This window comes from Balaenoptera acutorostrata, chromosome 10 (assembly GCF_949987535.1).
Source record: "Balaenoptera acutorostrata chromosome 10, mBalAcu1.1, whole genome shotgun sequence".
Lineage (NCBI taxonomy): Eukaryota > Metazoa > Chordata > Mammalia > Artiodactyla > Balaenopteridae > Balaenoptera > Balaenoptera acutorostrata.
The window spans coordinates 86,386,187-86,406,401 of NC_080073.1; the positions used below are offsets into that span (position 1 = coordinate 86,386,187).

Genomic DNA, 20,215 nt, shown 5'->3' on the forward strand with positions numbered 1-20,215 from the left:
AATACTGCATAAACTAAACTGCTGACTGATAAGGATGAAAATTCATGAAATGTTCTTGTACTTTGGAAGTGTACACAGAAGTTAAAGGCTCCTTGTAATGCATTATTGTAAAAAAAGCTTTTTTTGTACATACACAGTGCTCTCATGGCTGAAAAATTAAATATCCCATTACTTCCCCTAGGCAGTGCTCTAGATATCATTTCTTCTAAGCCTGAGGGAGATGTAAAAGGTAACTTTGTGGTTGAAATCCATGCCAGAGAGGAACAGGTCCAGTACAAGATGTGATTACATCATTAGAGAATTTCAGAAGGGAACAGGGATATAGGGCACAGTGGTAACAGCAATACTGTTGACAGCTAGCATTTCTTTTTTTTTTTTTTTTTTTAACATTACTTCCAATTTCCAATGTACTTAACTTTTTAAAATTTATTTATTTATTTATTTTATTTTTGGCTGTGTTGGGTCTTCGTTTCTGTGCGAGGGCTTTCTCTAGTTGTGGCAACCGGGAATCACTCTTCATGAATCGCGGTGCGCGGGCCTCTCACTATCGCGGCCTCTCTTGTTGCGGAGCACAGGCTCCAGACGCGCAGGCTCAGTAGTTGTAGCTCACGGGCCTAGCTGCTCCGTGGCATGTGGGATCTTCCCAGACCAGGGCCCGAACCTGTGTCCCCTGCATTAGCAGGCAGATTCTCAACCACTGCGCCACCAGGGAAGCCCAGCTAGCATTTCTTGAGCACTAATTTACAAGGGTGCCAAGCACTATTGCTGAACACTCTTCATTTATTTTCAAACACATTCTTGTCACAGCACCTTGAGGTAGGTGCCATTATTACTGAGGCTTGGTCAGATTAAGGACATAATGAGTTAATATCTGATCAGTGAGCCAGTATAATTATCCTCCATGTATGAGTGCTGTTCCTCACAAATATAATGAGCCACATAAGTAATCAAACATTTTCTAGTAGCCACATTTTAGAAAAGTAAAACAAGTAAAATCTATTTTAATAATATTTTAACCCACTAAAATAAAAATATTTCAACAAGTCATCTAAGGTAAATATATTAAGGAGATTTTAAATTCTATTTTTCATACTAACTCTTTGAAATTTGGTATGTATTTTTACACTTAAGCTCATCTCAATTTGGACTAGCCGTGTTTCAAGTGCTCAATAGCCACATATGGCTAGTGGCTACCGTCTTGAACAATATAGATCTATAGTAAATGCTGAAAGGAACACACAAGAGGATACTTGCTCTGGAGTAGAATCTAGATGTTTCCAAGGAAATAATTATGCTGACCTGATCCTATAATTATGCTGACTCTATCTCAGAGTCCTGAGTCATCTGAGACTAGTGTTTCTCAACAGGGCACTCTGCTGAGGTGTGGTATAACAGAGTGGTAGGAGGGCAAGGAAGGCCATATGTCATTTGGAAAAGCATAGCAAGTGCTGAGAAGCAGATTTACCCTGAAGATAATGAAACTCAAGTGTCAGACCCTGTACTTCCAAGGTCCTGGGAGGGGCCCCTGGGAGTATAGTATGTTCACTTGCCCTCATTTAAAAAATACTTTTTTTTTTAAATTGCAGTGTTGACAGATTTTAATCACAGCTGGTAAAAACCATTTATTTCCATTCAATCTTCTCTTCTGTTACAATTCACCTTTTGTCTGATTATGTTGGGATGTTGATGAGAATATTTGGGACTTGAGAAAATTTACCTGCATCTATATTGTTTGGGGTTAATGACATATATAAAGTGATGTGCAGATGTGCTCATATATATTGATAGTTCTGTTGTTGCTAGCCAGTCTGATCTAAGAATGGCTTCAAGGAATACTCCTACTGCCCACTGATAAACTCACCTGGATTAATGGCAAGGAAATATGGGACTAGATGTCATATAGCCATGTACCTAGCACTGGGAGTGAGTGCATAGGGGAGAATTGAGATTTGAAATGTATAGAGCCAGAAGCTAGTCTGTGAAGAATTCTCCCAAATTTTACAATTCACATATGAAAGAAGCTTGACAGAGGATTTTCCAAATTTGAAAACAATCCTAAAAACTTGACACCACCTACAGTGCTTTGAAGCTGAAATTCTTCTAAGTTATCAAGGGAATAAAACAAATTGTGATCAACCACCGTAGAGGGAATACTGAATTCTCTTCCCACTGTCTACACTCTATAGAAAATATTACTAAACAATTTTCCTTTAAAGAGGGAATCAGAGTATGCTGTCAAAAATATAGGAAAATAAAGCATTACAGTGTGTATTCAACTTAATAAAATGTGCTATTTTTCTGAATCTTGTGATAGCTATGGTTTTGTCTTTTTGTAGAATTGTAATTTGTTAATTTATTTTCTCATTATAAATATTCAGTATCTACTTTGTAATTTTGTTTGTAGTTTTAAGTCACCGCGTTGTGTAAGCCTTAAACCTCAGAAAACCATCTGCTCCATCAGTTACATTGTACATCAATATGTGGAAATGTTTTTAAAAAATTAACATTTAAATAAATGTTCTTTGTATTAAAAGGGGGCATGGGTAAAAAAAGCTCTACAGTTGGTACCCTTCAATATCTCAAACCCCCTTGATTTTAAGATGCATAGGCAAATCTTAAGGTTACATAAATTTAGTGGATCTCTGCTGGTGAGTACTGAGGTCAGTTCCTATTGCCTGAGCTACAATTCCATTTTAGGTAGACCAATTGACCTTAAGACAGTATTTTAATTATCAGAGATAATTCCCTGAATAACTCTAACCCGAATAAAGGCTTACTTTGGTTTTTACGAATACTAAATTCCCTTACTTGAATTTTTACTATACGCTTTCCACCATTAGTGATTTCTAACGCCTCAGCAATCATGTCACAACCGCCTTTAAGTAAAGTTGTGGGTGGCTCTTAAAAGAGCCTTTTTTCAATTAGGAAGATAACTTTATGCCCTCTCCCCGCGGATGCGGCGCGCAAGCTGGATGTCCTTAGGCATGATGGTGACGCGCTTGGCGTGGATAGCACACAGGTTGGTGTCCTCGAAGAGCCCCACCAGGTAGGCCTCGCACGCCTCCTGCAGCGCCATCACGGCCGAGCTCTGGAAGCGCAGGTCGGTCTTGAAGTCCTGCGCGATCTCGCGCACCAGCCGCTGGAACGGCAGCTTGCGGATCAGCAGCTCCGTGGACTTCTGGTAGCGGCGGATCTCGCGCAGAGCCACCGTGCCGGGCCGGTAGCGGTGCGGCTTCTTCACGCCGCCCGTGGCCGGTGCGCTCTTCCGGGCCGCCTTGGTGGCCAGCTGTTTGCGCGGGGCCTTGCCGCCGGTGGACTTGCGAGCGGTCTGTTTAGTGCGAGCCATAACAAATGATTGACCACACACCCACAGTCTGATGCAGGCTTAGGCAGTTGTCTTTAAATATAGTTAGAAGCATTCTGATTGGTCTTGTAGTTTTTCAAAAGTACCGCGCGATAAAACCATTGGCTGAAAGGTGACCGGGAAGGAGAATTAATTACTAGAGAATCTGATTGGATGAATTACTTTACCACCCATTGCCGGTGCCTTTTTTTGCCTCTGGGATCTGAAGGAATTTTCATATGTTCTATTTCATCCTGCCGACAACTACAGCGTGCATAACGAGACATTTAAGGACCATGTTAACTTCCGACTCAGTTAATGAGTTCCCCTGATATTCTCAATTCTTGACACGCTCGCGGGTTGTCAATAGTGCTGGTCCACACACTAAATTGAGTACAATTGTTTTTTCTCCCCCAGACAGCTGGGTTAGGTTTAAATAAATCTCGAACCGCTAGGACTGCCACTTTCTCTGGTCATCACAGCTCCCCTAACCCCGAGTTTTTCTTTTGTGAAACTACATGGCAGTGTCACTGGGTGGATGATTCAAAAAATCACATGTAAAGACCGATTTGATGACAGCTACACACTGGACCGCAACCAAACATTCGTCATAAAAAAATAGATTTTGCTTAAATTTACAACCTTGAGAGCCCGAACAGGGTTATTACTGGCAAAAGGAAAATTTCTTTGCTTTTTGTTATTCTCAAGCCCGAGCGATGCTCCGCCTCCTCTTTAGAGAAACGCTTTTGTTGACTACAGAAGTTTCACCCGGTATGCACTAAAATAATGCTTGTGGGAAGTCCAATTTCCCTGGAAGTCAGTATTTTGACGTCACTTTGTCTTTTACAAAACAGAGACAGATAACCTGGCTACCAGCTTTTTTAATGAAAACGTAGATGGCTCTGAAAAGAACTTCTAGACAGTTTATAAAAAAGAATTTCGTATTTTGTCTAGGCTTTACTTGCCCTTGGTCTTGCGGTGGCTATCAGTCTTCTTGGGCAGCAGCACAGCCTGGATGTTGGGCAGAACGCCGCCCTGAGCGATGGTGACTTTACCGAGCAGCTTATTGAACTCCTCCTCCTCATTATAGATGGCCAGCTGCAGGTGGGGCGGAACGACCCGCGTCTTGTTGTCGCGGGTCGGGCTGCCCGCCAACTCCAAAATCTCGGCCGTCAGGTACACGGGGGCCCCGACACCGACCCGTTTGGAGTAGTTGCCCTTACGGAGCAACCAGTGTACGCGGCCTACTGGGAACTGCAAACCAGCTGGGGAAGATCGAGTTTTAGCTTTAGCCCTAATCTTGCCTACTTATTCACCACGTCCAAACGTAATTACCTTATACAATTTAACAACAAACATTGTGAGCAAAAGGAGAAAACGCTGGATGACATGTGAACAAATCATTTTACGGACAGTACAGGGATGCCCCAGTAAGCTATCCGATTGGTCAAAAGTATGCTGTTTTTCTATCCAATAGAAAAACAAATAGTGTATCCTTTATTTGCATAAACTACCCCTCCCGCCCTTAGTGAACCAGTACTACTGTTATCCAATCAAAAGTGAGAACTCTTGATTGCTCATTTGCATTGAACAACTATAAATAAATGGGTTCTGAACTCTTCACACTACTAGTTTTAGTTGTGGAGAAGGCGGTTTAACGTTTACTGCAGCTCTTCGGAAGAACTATGCCAGAGCCATCGAAATCTGCTCCGGCCCCTAAAAAGGGTTCTAAGAAGACCATCACTAAGGCGCAGAAGAAAGACGGGAAGAAACGCAAGCGTAGTCGTAAAGAGAGTTATTCCATTTACGTATACAAAGTTCTGAAGCAGGTCCACCCAGACACCGGCATCTCATCAAAGGCCATGGGAATCATGAACTCCTTCGTCAACGACATCTTTGAGCGCATCGCGGGTGAGGCGTCGCGCTTGGCGCATTACAACAAGCGCTCCACGATCACATCTAGGGAGATCCAGACGGCTGTGCGCCTACTGCTCCCTGGGGAGCTGGCCAAGCATGCTGTTTCCGAGGGCACCAAAGCCGTTACCAAGTACACCAGCTCCAAGTAAGTGCTTGTATAGGCACTTCTTAATCCAAAGGCTCTTTTCAGAGCCACCCACTTTTTCGAAGAAGAGCTGAAACTTCCGTTTTTTTGATGATGAATGCAGTTCTCTACTGGTTATATTTACTTTCAGGTTTTTTTTTCCGGTGGTGTTGATAGCTGAAGCAATTTTGGAGCCATGAGCCCCAAGCGACTTGGAAGGTTTATCGGCTTTAAAAGACATGAATTACTGTGTCGCATTACTCAAAAAAAACTCACTTTTTCCCCAGGGATTAAATTTCCAGATGCTTATTAAGCTCTTGGAAGTGTTCACTCCTTTCTACAAAGCCTCCTGAAATTTCTAATGGTGATGGGAATGTCCCTCCTTGGTAAGGAATCGGTTAGGGGATTTCAGAGAGTAGAGACCCTGAGGAGATGATTATCCAGGCTGTCTTTTCAGGGGTAGGGGTGGGGGTGGGGGGGGCGGGGGGTGAGGGGGAGGGATGGGGGCGGGGGGGAGGGGCGGGGGAACGGGGGGAGGGGCGAGGGGGCGAGGGGAGGTGTGGGGGAGCGGGGGAGCGGGGGGGAGGGGATGTGAGAGAGAAGGAGGGGAGGGGAGGAGGAGAGGGGAGGGGAGGAGTCCCGACGGAACAAAGGGCAGGTAAGTGGCATTTTCTCCGGTAGCCTGAACTCCCCTGGGATTGTAGAAACAAGCAAAATTGCCTGTTGTTCCTTTAACAAGCTGTGGGCACTTCTGTAGGGTATTACCTCAAGCTCTCTTCACACGGTTGAAATGAGATTTTCTAATTTCGCATTAGAATTGTTTACTGATGGCAACAGCCAATCTAAAGCCGTTGCAATTTTTCTTTCATTCCTGAAATCTGGGGTCCCGTTTCTTGGGTCATTTACCGTTCAGGGATGCCTCTAGAAGAGCTTGAAAGGGTGGCACTCTAGCTCTAGGAGGGACAAAGGATTTGAATTTCCCGCCCCCCCCATCTGGTGTCACCTCGTCGCAGAGCGGGAGGGCCCCAGTTGGAGACGAAAATGTGCTGATTTTTCTTGGAAACCCTTTTCAAAGAACCCGCGACTCCAAAAATAATCCCGATAGGAAGGGCCTTGGTTGAGGAAAAGGAGTCAGTTGGGGCTGGTCTAGGCCTCGGACTGGGGGAGGGGAAAAAGAGCCGGGAAAAGGGGCAGCAGTTAACTGCCTATTAAAAAGGTGGGGAAAAGTCTCTTCCTTTGGTTTATGAGCAGCACCGTATGTAGGTGACATACAACAGTGTGTCTGGATGAAGAAATAAAACTTGAAGTAGAATTTCTCAAAAAGGACCACTTTTAAAAGAAAATTTAAATTTAAATGAGCTTTTCCCAGCTCCCACACAAATCAGGTGACTGCTATATGAGAAGCATTTCTTATCTCAGCGTACACAAAACATAGTTGTGAAAGAGAAGCTTGTCTTAGAAGTTAAAATTTTTGTTTTTTAGATTATAACTTCCCCCCCCCTACCCCCGTAAAAAAAATTATTGAACTCAAGCTGCAGTTTAAGAATCACTCCCTGGAGGGGTGAGATCTGGGAAATAATATCTCAGCCTCTTCAAAATGATCTCCTGAGGTAAGAATTATTTTTTCCCCATCTTGCCTTTCATAATATTTGCCTACTTGCTTGCTTCTATCTTTCTTCTCTCCTCTCTCCCCCTTCTTCCTAATAGTTGATATTTTACCTAAAACTATACCCTTAAATAAGAAGCCCAAACCAAAACCTGGGTCCCCTAAGCTCAAAGCTAGGCCTTTTTGACATCTATACTGATACCTGGCTGATCTTTAACAAGCAAAAAGGACATTAAAAATCAGATTCCTGGACTCAGGGCTAGACTCCAAAACTATGTGGGGAGTGGTGAAAAGCCAGAAATAAAATTCATACATCTCCCCAGCTGATTCTGATGAGGCACCAACTTTGCTCATTTAAGTGTTTTTATGATGGCTGGTTTAGAATCCTAGTTGGAGAATTCTAACATATGTGTCTCTTGGTCTTAATATATGTTGATTATCTTTATTCACTCAAATGGAGGCTTTGGTATGACAGTGATCTTTTTGTAAAATAAACTTATCCTGGGCATCTTGGGTATTGTTATGAGACTCTACATCTTATTTAAATTTAAGGTTTAGGAGACCTGCCCCCCTTCCCAGCCCCCTTCCCGCCTGGGGTAGAAGGAGGGGCACTGCCTCATTGTCAGGTGGGAGTGGCATCCAAGTTTCTTGCTCAGCCTGTTTGACATTGACAGGGAAGAGGTGCCTCATTATTGCTATTGCTGGGGAGGGGTTGGAAGTTCAGGATCCCCATGTGGCCTCTGTAGGAGGGGGAACAATTTTCTTTGGTTGGTCTAATAATTAAACTGATATGGCAGTGATGGGTTTCAGGGCAGGCCTTCCCAAGATGTGCCACTTTGTCATGCAGAGAATTTAGAGCTGAAAGCAATCAAGGCCCAAAAGATGCAAGAAGAAGCTTTGACCTTCCCCCTAAATGCTTAAAAGAATTTTAGATGGAGAACCTGTTCCAGGAAGGCAGCTCTCACCCTAGATAACTACAGTATAATTTGAACGAGGTGTGCAGACAGGGGGGAGCCTAGCAAAGACTGTTCATTAAAATTTTTTTCTGGGTGCCATTGTTTCTGTTTGGCCCAGCAAATATTTGTTCACAAAACATTTTCTTTTTTTCATCTTCCTGTGAATTGCCTTCCTACCCTTTGAAGTCCCAAGCCCCTAACCTCTTCTCTCAGATGGCGTAACAAGCCTCAACTGCCTAACTTGTCCTTGGGTCTCATTTTTCTTATTGTGTCCGACCCCCAAATGAAATGAAATTTAACTTTTTCCTGTTAATTTGTCTCATGTCAATTTAATTCTTAGACCAGCCAGAAGAACCTAGAAGGGTAGAGGAAAATTTTTTCCTCCCCAGCGACCCCAAGGTCACACCATGTCATCACCTGGAACACTTTGGCACTACTTATTTATGTTGAATAAATGCTAAATGTACATCTCTTTCAAGTTCTCTTGACCCTTCTGATTCACAGTGATTACTCTTCTCCATGTGCTCTTATAATATTTATTGCTTAAAACCTTCAGTTTTGGATGCAAAAAATGCTGTACTATTTAAACTTCAGGTATACAACCCCCCACCTCCCCACCCCCTGCCCTTTTCAAAAGAGAGTATGAAGTCTTCAAGGCAGCACCTGAAATACCTTTTTACATCTCCATCACGGTTTTTGAAACATTTCAGACACGGCTGAGCCAGTGTTGATGTATATTGCTGTTGTCCATGGTGAAGATAATAAAAAATAAGGAAGTGAATATTGTTAAGAGAAAACGTCATAGAAGTCAAAAGACTTGAGAGAAGGTAAAAAAAGAAACAGGAAATGAGCATCTTTACTCTCCTGCTTGGTTGCCTGGATCAAAATATAGTTCTCTGACCGAGTTGGTTTAGAAGTAATTTTCTCACACCCAGGCTCTTGTTCCTTTTACCATCCTGTTAGTTAGTAGACTTTTAGGCTGGAGTCCTCAGAAATTCCTGAAATAGTAATCCGCCTCCATCTGGGCCCCATCTATTTCTATTTCATGGACCATTAAAAGAAAAAACGGCAAGATCTCCCTCGGTAATTTCTCTTAATTTTATGTTCCTCAACATGAGAGCTTAAGACCAAACACTCTGTAGTAATATTAATATAGTGTTTTATATTAATATACTGTAATCTCATTTTGAGTATTTATGTGCTGTGGGGTGTTTGTTCTCTCTCATTTCTTAGGAGTCCTCATGTACTGCAAAATTTTCAGCACTCTAACTGCAAGAAGTGCAGTACGATATGGAGAATGATGGAGGAGTTTTCTAAAGTAATTAGAATCCTGTGTGTGGTAGCCAAGTGAGAAAAGAGGGAGGGTAGGAAGGTTGAGAGGTGGCACTGGGGAACGACGACAAAGTTTTTCAGCCAGGATTTTGTTGTCCTTGGTCCCATTAATCTTGGCCAAGGCAAACAAACTGGGTCTCTCAGTTTCACAATCTCTAAAATGAGGACAGTACTCACTCTACATACCTCCCAGGTGATCCTGGAAGGCCTCATAGGTAAGCTATGAATGAAACGGAAGACTTACTGGATCATCCAGTTCTTGCCTTCAGTTTTCATTGTTCAGAGAGTTTAAGACTTGGGCCAGGACAAAAAATTAATTGTTTCCTCTTCTCCCTCTTTCCTGTCAAACGAGTTAAAGAGTTAGGTAAGTTAAAGTAACACTGGGAATAGAAGTACCTCCCTCTTAAATATTATGTTTCGAAATTGTTCTGCGTTTATTCCTTTCCAAAAATCATGAGGCACAATTTCAATAGCAAAAAGTCAGAACAATAAGAATAATCACTCCTGCTTCTGACTGCATTTAAGAACAGTGCTTTGAAAAAACCAAATAGACTCCATTATTAACAGTATTAAAAGCCCACCAGACTGTATGAGATTGGAGCAAACGGAAAACTCACACTAGACGGAAGCCTCGTATGCAAATGAAGGATGCAGGTTCTGATTTCCCATTGGTTCTTAAATAGTAGCCAATGGGAAACTAGCACAAACCTACCTCTGGTTAGTATAAATATTGCTCTCGCCGTAGCTTGCTTTATTGTTTGCTTTTTGTTTTGAAGGTTTAAATTTGAGGGGTAATAGTTATGTCTGGCCGTGGTAAACAGGGTGGCAAGGTTCGTTCTAAGGCTAAGACCCGCTCCTCGCGAGCTGGGCTCCAATTCCCCGTAGGCCGAGTGCACCGCCTGCTCCGCAAGGGTAACTACTCCGAGCGAGTCGGCGCCGGGGCGCCGGTGTACCTGGCGGCGGTGCTGGAGTACCTGACGGCCGAGATCCTGGAGCTGGCGGGCAACGCGGCCCGCGACAACAAGAAGACGCGCATCATTCCGCGCCACCTGCAGCTGGCCATCCGCAATGACGAGGAGCTTAACAAGTTGCTGGGGCGCGTGACCATCGCTCAGGGCGGCGTCCTGCCCAACATCCAGGCGGTACTGCTCCCCAAGAAGACTGAGAGCCACCACAAGGCCAAGGGCAAATAAAGCGTTTATTACTTTTGCACGGCATTTTTGTTTTCCATTATCCAAGAAAAAGAAAAAAGTCAACTTACAAAGGCTCTTCTCAGAGCCACCCACCCTTTTCTTTTAAAGAGCTGTCATGCTTTTCAGTTCTGCCCATACGAGGGTTGTGACATCAGAAGAAAAATCACGGCTAATAAGTGAGTGTCCTAAGGGAAATCAATAAGAATATGTGCGAAAACACCAGCTGTGAGGAAAGCCACACGAGTTTAAATTGACCGGATTAAGTAGGTGAATCAGTTTATAGTCCAACTACTTTCCTCTTCGTTCCAGAGGTGACTTTTGGAAAGTTTTTCGCACTGGAGAGTGAGGAAAGTATACTCACTTTCAGTATAGTGAAAAGCGCTGTATTCTTCAAAGTTAACCTTCAACATTTTTTATTGACTTGAACACCCCAAACCTCTGCATCTATTCAACTTTATAAAAAACATTACACATTTCCTGAAGGGATTGAGTAAATTACAGATCCTTGGTACTTCGCGCTCGTGTCAGAAACATCTTCCTGACTCTCCACAGTGTTTGTGCCAGACTCAAGAAAATCTGAGTATCATTTTAGATGCAGCCCATCTAATTTTTCTAAGCACTTCCAAAATATCTTTGGTGATTGTACTTTAAAAAAAAAAAATACACAAAAAATCAATCCGTTGGCGGTGCCCGCGTTGCTTTGTGTAACTGCTGTACGTTTTGGAAGCGAAAGCGTAAATAAAATGATGTCAGGGCGTCGGAGTCGCTATAGTTAAAGGGCAGGGTTTAGGATTCATTCACCAACCCGAAAGCAGCTCTTAATTCTTCCGGGCCAGGCACAGAAATGGACCAATCCGAGGAGGGCGCGGGTACTTTTGAATGTTCTTGGGTCCAATAGTTGGTGGCCTGGCTGTATAAAAGAAGGGCGGCTGAGTGCTTTCCACTGGCATTCGGGAGAACATTCATCGTGAGGTTTTGTCATGGCTCGTACTAAGCAGACCGCTCGCAAGTCCACCGGCGGCAAGGCCCCGCGCAAACAGCTGGCCACCAAGGCGGCACGGAAGAGCGCACCGGCCACGGGCGGCGTGAAGAAGCCACACCGCTACCGGCCCGGCACGGTGGCTCTGCGCGAGATCCGCCGCTACCAGAAGTCCACGGAGCTGCTGATCCGCAAGCTGCCGTTCCAGCGGCTGGTGCGCGAGATCGCGCAGGACTTCAAGACCGACCTGCGCTTCCAGAGCTCGGCCGTGATGGCGCTGCAGGAGGCGTGCGAGGCCTACCTGGTGGGGCTCTTCGAGGACACCAACCTGTGTGCTATCCACGCCAAGCGCGTCACCATCATGCCCAAGGACATCCAGCTTGCGCGCCGCATCCGCGGGGAGAGGGCATAAACTTGTTTTTCCGTTAAAGTGCCAATCTTAAACCCAAAGGCTCTTTTCAGAGCCACCTACAGCTTCATTTTGAAGAGCTGTACCGTAAGGAAGTAAGATTCTCCCCTCAACTAGGGTGAGTTAGGGTAGAATTCTTCCCGTCCCACCCCCTTCCCCCACAGCCAAACATTTCTGGAGTTGTGTGAAGCGAGGGTCTAACCATACTTCCTTAACAGGTAGCCATCCAGGCATAGTTTACCAAACCTTATTTATGACCCTGCTTGTAAATAGTCCAGTTGATTGCATTGCTTTATCTCACATTGCTTTTGTCTCTTCTAGGGCTATGTACCATGGTATGCTATGCTGTACAATTTTTTCACATTTCTTTGCTGTAGTTATTACTCAAATATAGGACTTTAGCCATTTGACTCAGTGATCTTGCTTCTACGTTTTTTCGGTTTGGGGATTCAGTACTGGGTGAAAAGTGACACATGGGATAGTGACCAAATGTGAGAAGGAAAATAACCTTTTAATTGTGTAGCTTTTACACTATATTTTACAAACTATAAAACAATAGAGAATGCTAAAAACATGACAGCCACCAATTCTGAAGGCTTTGCTTCAGTTTTTTCCATACCTTATTCCTAGTAGTCTATGCCTAGCTCTGAGATGAGAATTGATTCACCTTGCTAAAATGATTTGCCCAACTCCCACCTACAACAAAACCCACAAAATACACAGAAGAGTAATGTGTGTTGTGTTGTTCACTTGGATTTATTTACATTTCAGGGTTTCAATAAAAACTTTTGGTTTACAAAATAATGTATTTTTTTAAATGACAAAGTTATTTCTCTCTGTGTATATTGTTTTAACATTTTATTTTTTCCAGACTGGTATAAGCCTCTGCCTGGCACAGACCTTTGTTACCCATATAAGGGGTCTGTCAGAGGCACCAATGCCCTTGGCTTAAACCAAGGTGATTTTGCCCCTCAACTCTTGGCCCCTGAAGTCCAGGTATCTTGGTTTTTCTTGTTTATTGCTGTGCTGGCTCTTATGTACACTGTTTGACTTTTTCCTTTAATATTTTATGTATCTTGGGAAAAAAGTGTTTTATGTACAGGGCCTGATAGGATAGCTTTAAAAAAGTAAAAGTGCCCATTGCTGGTTGAGGATCATATAGGCAGGGGACAATGGCTGGGACTGGCTGATCCTTCCCCTCCCCAGCCAAGGAACATGAATTTGGCTTTAAGTCTTCATTTACTTGAGCCCCTCAACAGAACAACTATGCAGTATCTAGGAAAAAAAGGTTAACACAGTCTTACAATTCATAACCTTGTTAATTTTTCTCGGGTATACTCAGCAAGCTGGCAGCACTTGGATGCTAGCTTACCTGGGTTCATATCCCAGCTTTACTACTTAATGTGTCATCTTAGACAAATCACCTTCTTCATCATCAGAAAAAATGGGGGTAACACTACCCACTTCGTAGGGTTGTTATTGGAATAATATGCATCAAGTTTTGGACACATAGCATCATATAAATGCTATTAATTTTCCTGAACTGTGTATAATTTTCTCTCATACTCTAGGATTTTTCGAAATTTGAAATAAAGACAAACTTTAGCTTCTAAATTTCCTTTTTATTTGGCATTACTTACTTGCGTAGATTCTGCTCAGTTTAGAAATAAAATTCAGCAGACATTTTAAAATCAAACGTGGAAGAAAATCAAATTTGTGAAAGAAAATTTACTGAACACTTTGGGCAGGGGGGTGCTGCCAGCATTTTAATATCATTGCATTAAGCATCTATTATTTTATATTAGGGGAGTGACTAAGGTCGGGCTGAAGACAAAAGGGGGTGTTTAATGTACAGATTGTATCTTTTAAATGGCTGCTGCAAGGTCTTCATTCAAAAAGGGTTTTTCTTACCCAGGCTGCAGAGTGATGTTACACCACAGGTTGAAGTTTACAGCTAATGCTGTTGGAGTCTAGAATGAGTTTTGGTTTGTTATAAAGACTCTCAAAGGAAAGGAGGAGGAAGTCAAGGTCAGGGTGAATTTTTCAGACTTAAAAATTTAGTAGTAGGCTTTCCAGTTGTCCCAGTAGAAGTGAGTTACTGCTCAATGAGTGTTTTCAAGAAATTTAACACAATAGTGGGAAACTGGTATGGAGATTTGAACAGCACCCCAGCCTTGGCTGCAGGAAAGCTAGAAGCCTGAGATTGTCAGTGCACCTTTGGAGAGGGCCCAAAGGAACATATTTGGACCCACCATGTTAAACATGTCACGTATGAAAAACAAAACAATGCTTTGATGCTTTGTCCTTTATTAGATGCTGTGATTTACAAAAAAAATTCTCGGGGCTTCCCTGGTGGCGCAGTGGTTGAGAATCTGCCTGCTAATGCAGAGGACACGGATTCGAGCCCTGGTCTGGGAAGATCCCACATGCCGCGGAGCAACTACGCCCGTGAGCCACAACTACTGAGCCTGCGCGTCTGGAGCCTGTGCTCCGCAACAAGAGAGACCGCGATAGTGAGAGGCCCGCGCACCGCGATGAAGAGTGGCCCCCACTTGCCACAACTGGAGAAAGCCCTCGCACAGAAACGAAGACCCAACACAGCCAAAAATAAATAAATAATTAATTTAAAATGAACATCTGCTTATAAATAAATAAATAAATATGGGGAGGAATAATATTAAAAAAAAATATCCTCAAGAGTAAATGCATATTTGTGTGATTGATACTGTGTTAGGAGTAAAGATGAGACCTCAGGGCAATATCTCAAGTCCAGGAAGATTCTTTAAGAAATAATACCAGGGTTTCCCTGGTGGCCCAGTGGTTGAGAGTCTGCCTGCCAATGCAGGGGACACGGGTTCGAGTCCTGGTCTGGGAAGATCCCACATGCCGCGGAGCAACTGGGCCCGTGAGCCACAACTACTGAGCCTGCGCGTCTGGAGCCTGTGCTCTGCAACAAGAGAGACCGCGGTAGTGAGAGGCCCGCGCACCGCGATGAAGAGTGGCCCCCGCTTGCCACAACTAGAGAAAGCCCTTGCACAGAAACGAAGACCCAACACAGCTAAAAATAAATAAATGAATAAATAAATAAATAATTTTTAAAATAATAATAAAGGAATTCCTTTAAAAAAGAAAAAAGAAATAATACCAACTGAAAACAAGTCACATTTATATAGGACTTCATGGGCCAATCTCTGTTCCAATGCTTTGCTTACAATAGCTAAATTAAATCTTCACTAGAATTCCATCAGTGTTATCATTACCCAGTTTTACAGATAAAGAAAACAAAGGCAAGGTTAAAGGTCACACAGCTGTAGGGAAGGAAAAATAATTCTCCCTCTATGAGACCCCTGAAATAAAAGACAAATTAACAAGAGAAAAACAAAACAGAAGTAACATGTAGCCCTCATGTATACATGGGAGATACCCAGGGAAAAATGAGTAACTCCTCAAGGTGGCTTAAAATTCAGACTTAAACACCATCTTAATAGGGAAAAGGGGTTGGGGGTGGTATGTATGTAGGTCTCTTGGGGGAGAGTAAATAATTTTTAGGAAAGATGATTGGGCCCTTAGAAGAATAGATGGGAGAGGTATGACAGGATAAAATAAAATTATGTTTAAGGCAGGATAAGAAAATTTCTAAACATAAAATTTTCTCTCTGCTTATTTGGGCCACTACCCCTCTTTAGTGTGTATTGTGCACATTACAGATTGACCAGACTTCCTTAGAAGACACAGGAATGCCTGCTTCATTGAAAAGAGCAATTTTCTCCTGGTTCCAGCAAGGTAACTCCTTAGGAGATAACATTCCTTTCTCAATCCTGTAAGGGATTGTGATGCCCCACTACTCACCTTGTACGTGAAGGTCTGGACTATGTAGACTCAATATGTAACTTTGATATATGACTCTTTGTCTCAAAAACTTATATAGCTGTGCTTTGACCTCTGACAAGCAGAACAGTCCTCAGAGTTTTCTGAAAGACTGTCTCCCAGGTTATAATCCTCAGGTTGGCTCTAATAAAATCCTCTATTTCTGTCTTAGATTGACAATTAATTTTTGTGGACAATAGGTTGTGCCAAGGTTTGTCTGGGTGTGGTGTCAATTTTTAGTGTCCTTTCCTCAGATAAGTGTCACTCTTCCCTAGTTAATGAAACTCCTTGGGAAGGGATTTATGACAATTGAGTTCCTTTTGGAGGATCTGTCTTTAGGCAGATAATGGGAGTTCAGAGAAATCTTCCCTCTACATTTGCTGTTTTTCTGCTACAGCTCAAAATAATCAATATACCTATAGGTATAATCAATATACCTATATATATACCTATATAATCAATATACCTTGGCTGAGAACCACTGTATAAAAGGTAGATTAACAAGAGAAAAGCAAACAGAAGCTTAATAACATGTATACCTCACATAGGCTTGAGAAATACCTAGAAAAACTGAGTAAACTCCCAAAATTGGCCCAAGCCACCACCTTAAATACCATCTTCAGCTAAGAAGTGGGTGGGAGCCAGTTATGAGAGGTTACCAGGAAAAGGAACAACAAGGGTAAGGTTGTTATACAGAATTAAGTCTAGTGCCTCCTCACTGATGAGATTCTCTGGTGATTTAGTCATCCTTCTCTTCCTGGTACAGAGAAAGAGACACAAATCAAAATTCCCTTTATAAATGTAAATGTCCCTCACAAAAGAGTAAATTCTACTCTGTTTTTAGAAATGTTTTTGTGTATGGTGTTTTTAAAAAAATAATCAGCTCAAAAATAGTCCTTCTGCCAAAGAAGCATATGGGAGTGGGGGAATGGGGAGTCATATTCTGCTACCCTTAGCAACTATCACTTCCTCCTGAATGAGAAAGTACAGTATTTGCCATAAAATACTGTATAAGCCTCCACTAAAATTCTCAGCCGAAGAAATAAACAGCCTCAGATGCAAAGAGCAAAGGGAGCAAAACAATCCAGTTTAAAAGTGAACCTCTTTACTAGCTTCTCTCCCACATAGTCATTGGATCACTGCCGAGAGGGGCGGAGCCAAAGGGGCGCTGTCAGTGCCTCTTTTCCCGCCTGCGCTTTCAGTTCTCAACGAGGTCCGACTATAGCTTATAATTACTCTTGACCAAGTAATAGCCTGTTGCATTCTGTACGTTTGCGATAATTTAGGTAATCATGTCTGGGCGCGGCAAAGGCGGCAAGGGTCTGGGTAAGGGAGGCGCTAAGCGCCACCGCAAGGTTCTGCGCGACAACATCCAGGGCATCACCAAGCCAGCTATCCGCCGCCTGGCCCGGCGTGGCGGCGTTAAGCGCATTTCCGGCCTCATCTACGAAGAGACCCGCGGGGTGCTGAAAGTGTTCCTGGAGAACGTGATTCGGGACGCCGTCACCTACACCGAGCACGCCAAGCGCAAGACTGTCACCGCCATGGACGTGGTCTATGCGCTTAAGCGCCAGGGACGCACTCTCTACGGCTTCGGTGGCTAAAGTCTCATTCTATACATTTTTTTTAAAGGCCCTTTTCAGGGCCGCCCACCTCCGCTCAGGAAGAGCTGTATGCGACTTACGTGCTCAAAACGTATCTCTTTTGAAAAAAAAGTGGTTCTGTTTTAAGGCTACCGTGGCCTTAACTACAGGCCAAACGGTTCGCTTTCACTGCCGGTCTCCATCAGCCAATCTTTGGGCACCTGCTAAGAGTAGCGGTACCTTCGCCTAATCAGGCTGCGAGGGCTTGCTTGTGGGTGGGGCTAACTCTGGACTAAGGAAAGCTAATGAGAGGGGTCTGGAAGTCCCGGTAACCTCGATGAAGGACTTATGGCCCGGCGTCCCCGGCTCTTTCTAGTGGGAGGGATCCTGCCTACCCCACATCGTCTGTAAAAGGAGCATCAGTTGCCGGCCGGAGTTTCGTCGAGGAGGCAGTTTCTTTCCTGGGAAGCGGGCATTACTGAATCGCCGCCGATCTTGTTTTTAGTCCTGGGAGGGTTCAGTAGATATTTGTACAAATTGCCAGAACCTGCGAGGGTGCTGCTTCGCTCACAAGAAGTCAGAAGGCAGATCAATTAAAATACATTGCCAGCAAGACGCCAGGTGTTAATTCCTAGTGTATTTGCCTTTAGCAACGTCAGGAAAGATCTGCCTTCTATGATCTCTCCCTTCCCACCACCTCCCCGTCCTCCGCTGGGTCGGCCCCAGACCCTGGCCTCAGGTACCTCTAGAGTTTGAGCCAGGCATCATGCTGAGTGTCGTCACCCCCCTGTAAAGCCAGTGATCTCGGGTTTAAAAATGCCTCGGCATTGCTGATTTTCATCCTCGGGCTGGGGGCCCTCCCTAAGCCCCTGGCTAAGCAGAGTTTTTAAGTTCCCATTTACTAGACTAAGGGAGTCTGTTCTGAACCCCTAGGCCTCTGTCAGGGCCTTTGAGGTTGTAAGGGAGAAGCTCCCTCCTTTGCAGTTAAGTGGCTCTTAGGTGGCTCTCTTGCACCTTCACCTTCCTTCCAGCTCATCTCTTTCCTCTGTCTGCAGTAAACTGTATTTTTTTTAATGAAACTTTCAAACATGACAATATGGTTATTATAAAAGGTTTTTTAAAGTATGTCCTCAAATTGATAAACCAGCTAACTGCATAATCAGCATCTTTGATTTAATGTTTGAAAAGGGTGTACTGATGGCTGCTCTAGAAAACACTTTGCTGCCTGGTTACTCTGCTAATGTCTCTCTCTTGACACTGGAGGAGATACTGACTAGGTGGTTGGGAAAGCGAGATTCTAAAGTTCAGGTGAGAGGTCTGGACTAGATAAAAATTTTGGGACTCATCAACATACAAACGGTGAGACTGGATGAGATCACTAAGAACTTAAACATGGTTTCATGCAGCACATTGTTTGTAATAGTAAATGAGTGGAAACAATGTAAATTGTCATGAGAAGGGACCAGATAAAGAAAATATTATCTATATCCATAAAATGGTGTTTTGGTTCAGGCTGCTATAATAAAAACACCATAGACTGTGTGCTTTAACAACAAACATTTCTCACAGTTCTGGAGACTGAAGTCCAAGATCAAGGCACTGGACAGATGCAGACAGATCTGGTGTCTGATGACCCATTTCCTGCTTCATAGACTGCTGTCTTCCCTTGTGTCCTTTCATGGCAGAGTTGAATGAATGCATGCATGAATTTTCTACACAAGCGCTCAGGCCCTCTCCCACCCACCTAGCCCACCAGAGGGCTGCCATAATCAATCCCCCATCTACAATTCCTTGACTTGGCACTGCCTGAATCAGTCAGCATGCCAGGTTTTCTCTGGCTCTTAGGAATGATGCAGGAGTGGCAAATCAGGCAGCATTATCTTTGTTCTGAACAAGGACTTCATGACTGTTAGGCCTGAGGAAGGCTCACAGGTTTTTCACTCAGGTAGTGGGTATGACTAAAATGAGTGTGATACTACCTACACGGCTTATGAACTAAAAAAGACAGGCCAACCATAACAGAAGCTGGTCTATTGAGCAACCACACCTCCCTCCAGTGTAGGAAAACTATCCACACACTTCATTACATATGCTCTGAATGGAGGACAGGAAATTCTAATTTGCTTACTGGTGTACCCCAATGCCTACAACAGTATCTGGCACATTACATGAAATCAATACATATCTCCCGACGGACACCAGGACACCAGCTAAGGAAAACATAAAGTGACCACTCTCCCAACCAGGCCCACTTTTGCTCCTCTGGTCATCTAGGATACAGCCTTGAACTCTCCCCATTGTCAGTTTAAATTAAGCCAGGCTCTGTACTTTTATCATTCCCCCCAAAATCTTGGAGGACAGTTATCACGTGGGAAATGGGACCAAAAAAGCTAGGAGAAATAGTGACTGAAACTAACACACTGAGGCTGAAATCAGCCTTCTATAAAAATGATACAAAAAGGAACCCAATGATAGAGGCATTTGTAAATATCTTTTTAGATGAGGATAAGCTGTTTCCCTTTTAGCTAACTTCAAGTGAATTCACATCCCTTCTCCAGCTGAGTTCTAAAGTCTGGTATGCTACTGAAACATATAATTGGACTAGGGATATTCTTGCTTAAAAACCTGTGGCTATAATGACAGACTAGACCAAGCAGGCCATACTTTCAACTTTAGCAAGAGAACCTCTTCACAGACCAACAGTGCCTACCCTACAATCTCCTGCTACCCTGCCTGGTGATTATATGTGTGTGTGTGTGTGTGTGTGTGTGTGTATATACACACATATACATATATATACACACACACATACATATACATATATACATATATGTAAAACAGCTTTATTGAGATATAACTTACATACCATAAAATTCACCCACTTTAAGTGTACAACTCAATGAATT

At 43.4% G+C, this 20,215-nt stretch overlaps 4 protein-coding genes and 1 pseudogene across 4 annotated transcripts in view; 3 read left to right on the forward strand and 2 right to left on the reverse strand.

Annotated features, from left to right (window-relative positions):
• The window catches only part of LOC103016137 (uncharacterized), a 115,793-nt gene extending 98,463 nt beyond the window's left edge, over positions 1–17,330 (forward strand). The window contains 3 exon segments of the mRNA XM_057554202.1: positions 11,406–11,782; positions 12,856–12,863; positions 17,013–17,330. Coding sequence (XP_057410185.1) covers positions 11,406–11,782; positions 12,856–12,863; positions 17,013–17,330 — 703 coding nt within the window.
• On the reverse strand, positions 2,936–3,346 carry LOC103016424 (histone H3-like). The gene is made up of 2 exons (XM_057554224.1): positions 3,080–3,346; positions 2,936–3,028 (listed from the first exon to the last, which is right to left on the reverse strand). Exons 1-2 carry the CDS (start codon positions 3,344–3,346, stop codon positions 2,936–2,938), a joined length of 360 nt encoding a protein of 119 aa, XP_057410207.1.
• LOC102997502 (histone H2A type 1-D-like) lies at positions 4,301–4,702 on the reverse strand (annotated as a pseudogene).
• On the forward strand, positions 4,977–5,697 carry LOC103015570 (histone H2B type 1-B-like). Its single transcript, XM_007177369.2, has one exon. The coding sequence runs from the start codon at positions 5,029–5,031 to the stop codon at positions 5,407–5,409; it is 381 nt and encodes a 126-aa protein (XP_007177431.1). The 5' UTR covers positions 4,977–5,028; the 3' UTR covers positions 5,410–5,697.
• On the forward strand, positions 9,064–11,428 carry LOC103015848 (histone H2A type 1-B-like). Its single transcript, XM_057554209.1, has one exon. The coding sequence runs from the start codon at positions 10,079–10,081 to the stop codon at positions 10,469–10,471; it is 393 nt and encodes a 130-aa protein (XP_057410192.1). The 5' UTR covers positions 9,064–10,078; the 3' UTR covers positions 10,472–11,428.
• Positions 17,331–20,215: the final 2,885 nt, after the last annotated feature.

Bases quoted from the DNA above. Each gene is read 5' to 3' on its own strand.
- LOC103016424 (XM_057554224.1), bottom strand. From the start codon at position 3,346: ATGGCTCGCACTAAACAGACCGCTCGCAAGTCCACCGGCGGCAAGGCC. The intron at 3,029-3,079 runs GTGATGGCGCTG...GGGCTCTTCGAG, and splicing joins TGCGCTTCCAGAGCTCGGCC to GACACCAACCTGTGTGCTAT.
- LOC103015570 (XM_007177369.2), top strand. From the start codon at position 5,029: ATGCCAGAGCCATCGAAATCTGCTCCGGCCCCTAAAAAGGGTTCTAAG.
- LOC103015848 (XM_057554209.1), top strand. From the start codon at position 10,079: ATGTCTGGCCGTGGTAAACAGGGTGGCAAGGTTCGTTCTAAGGCTAAG.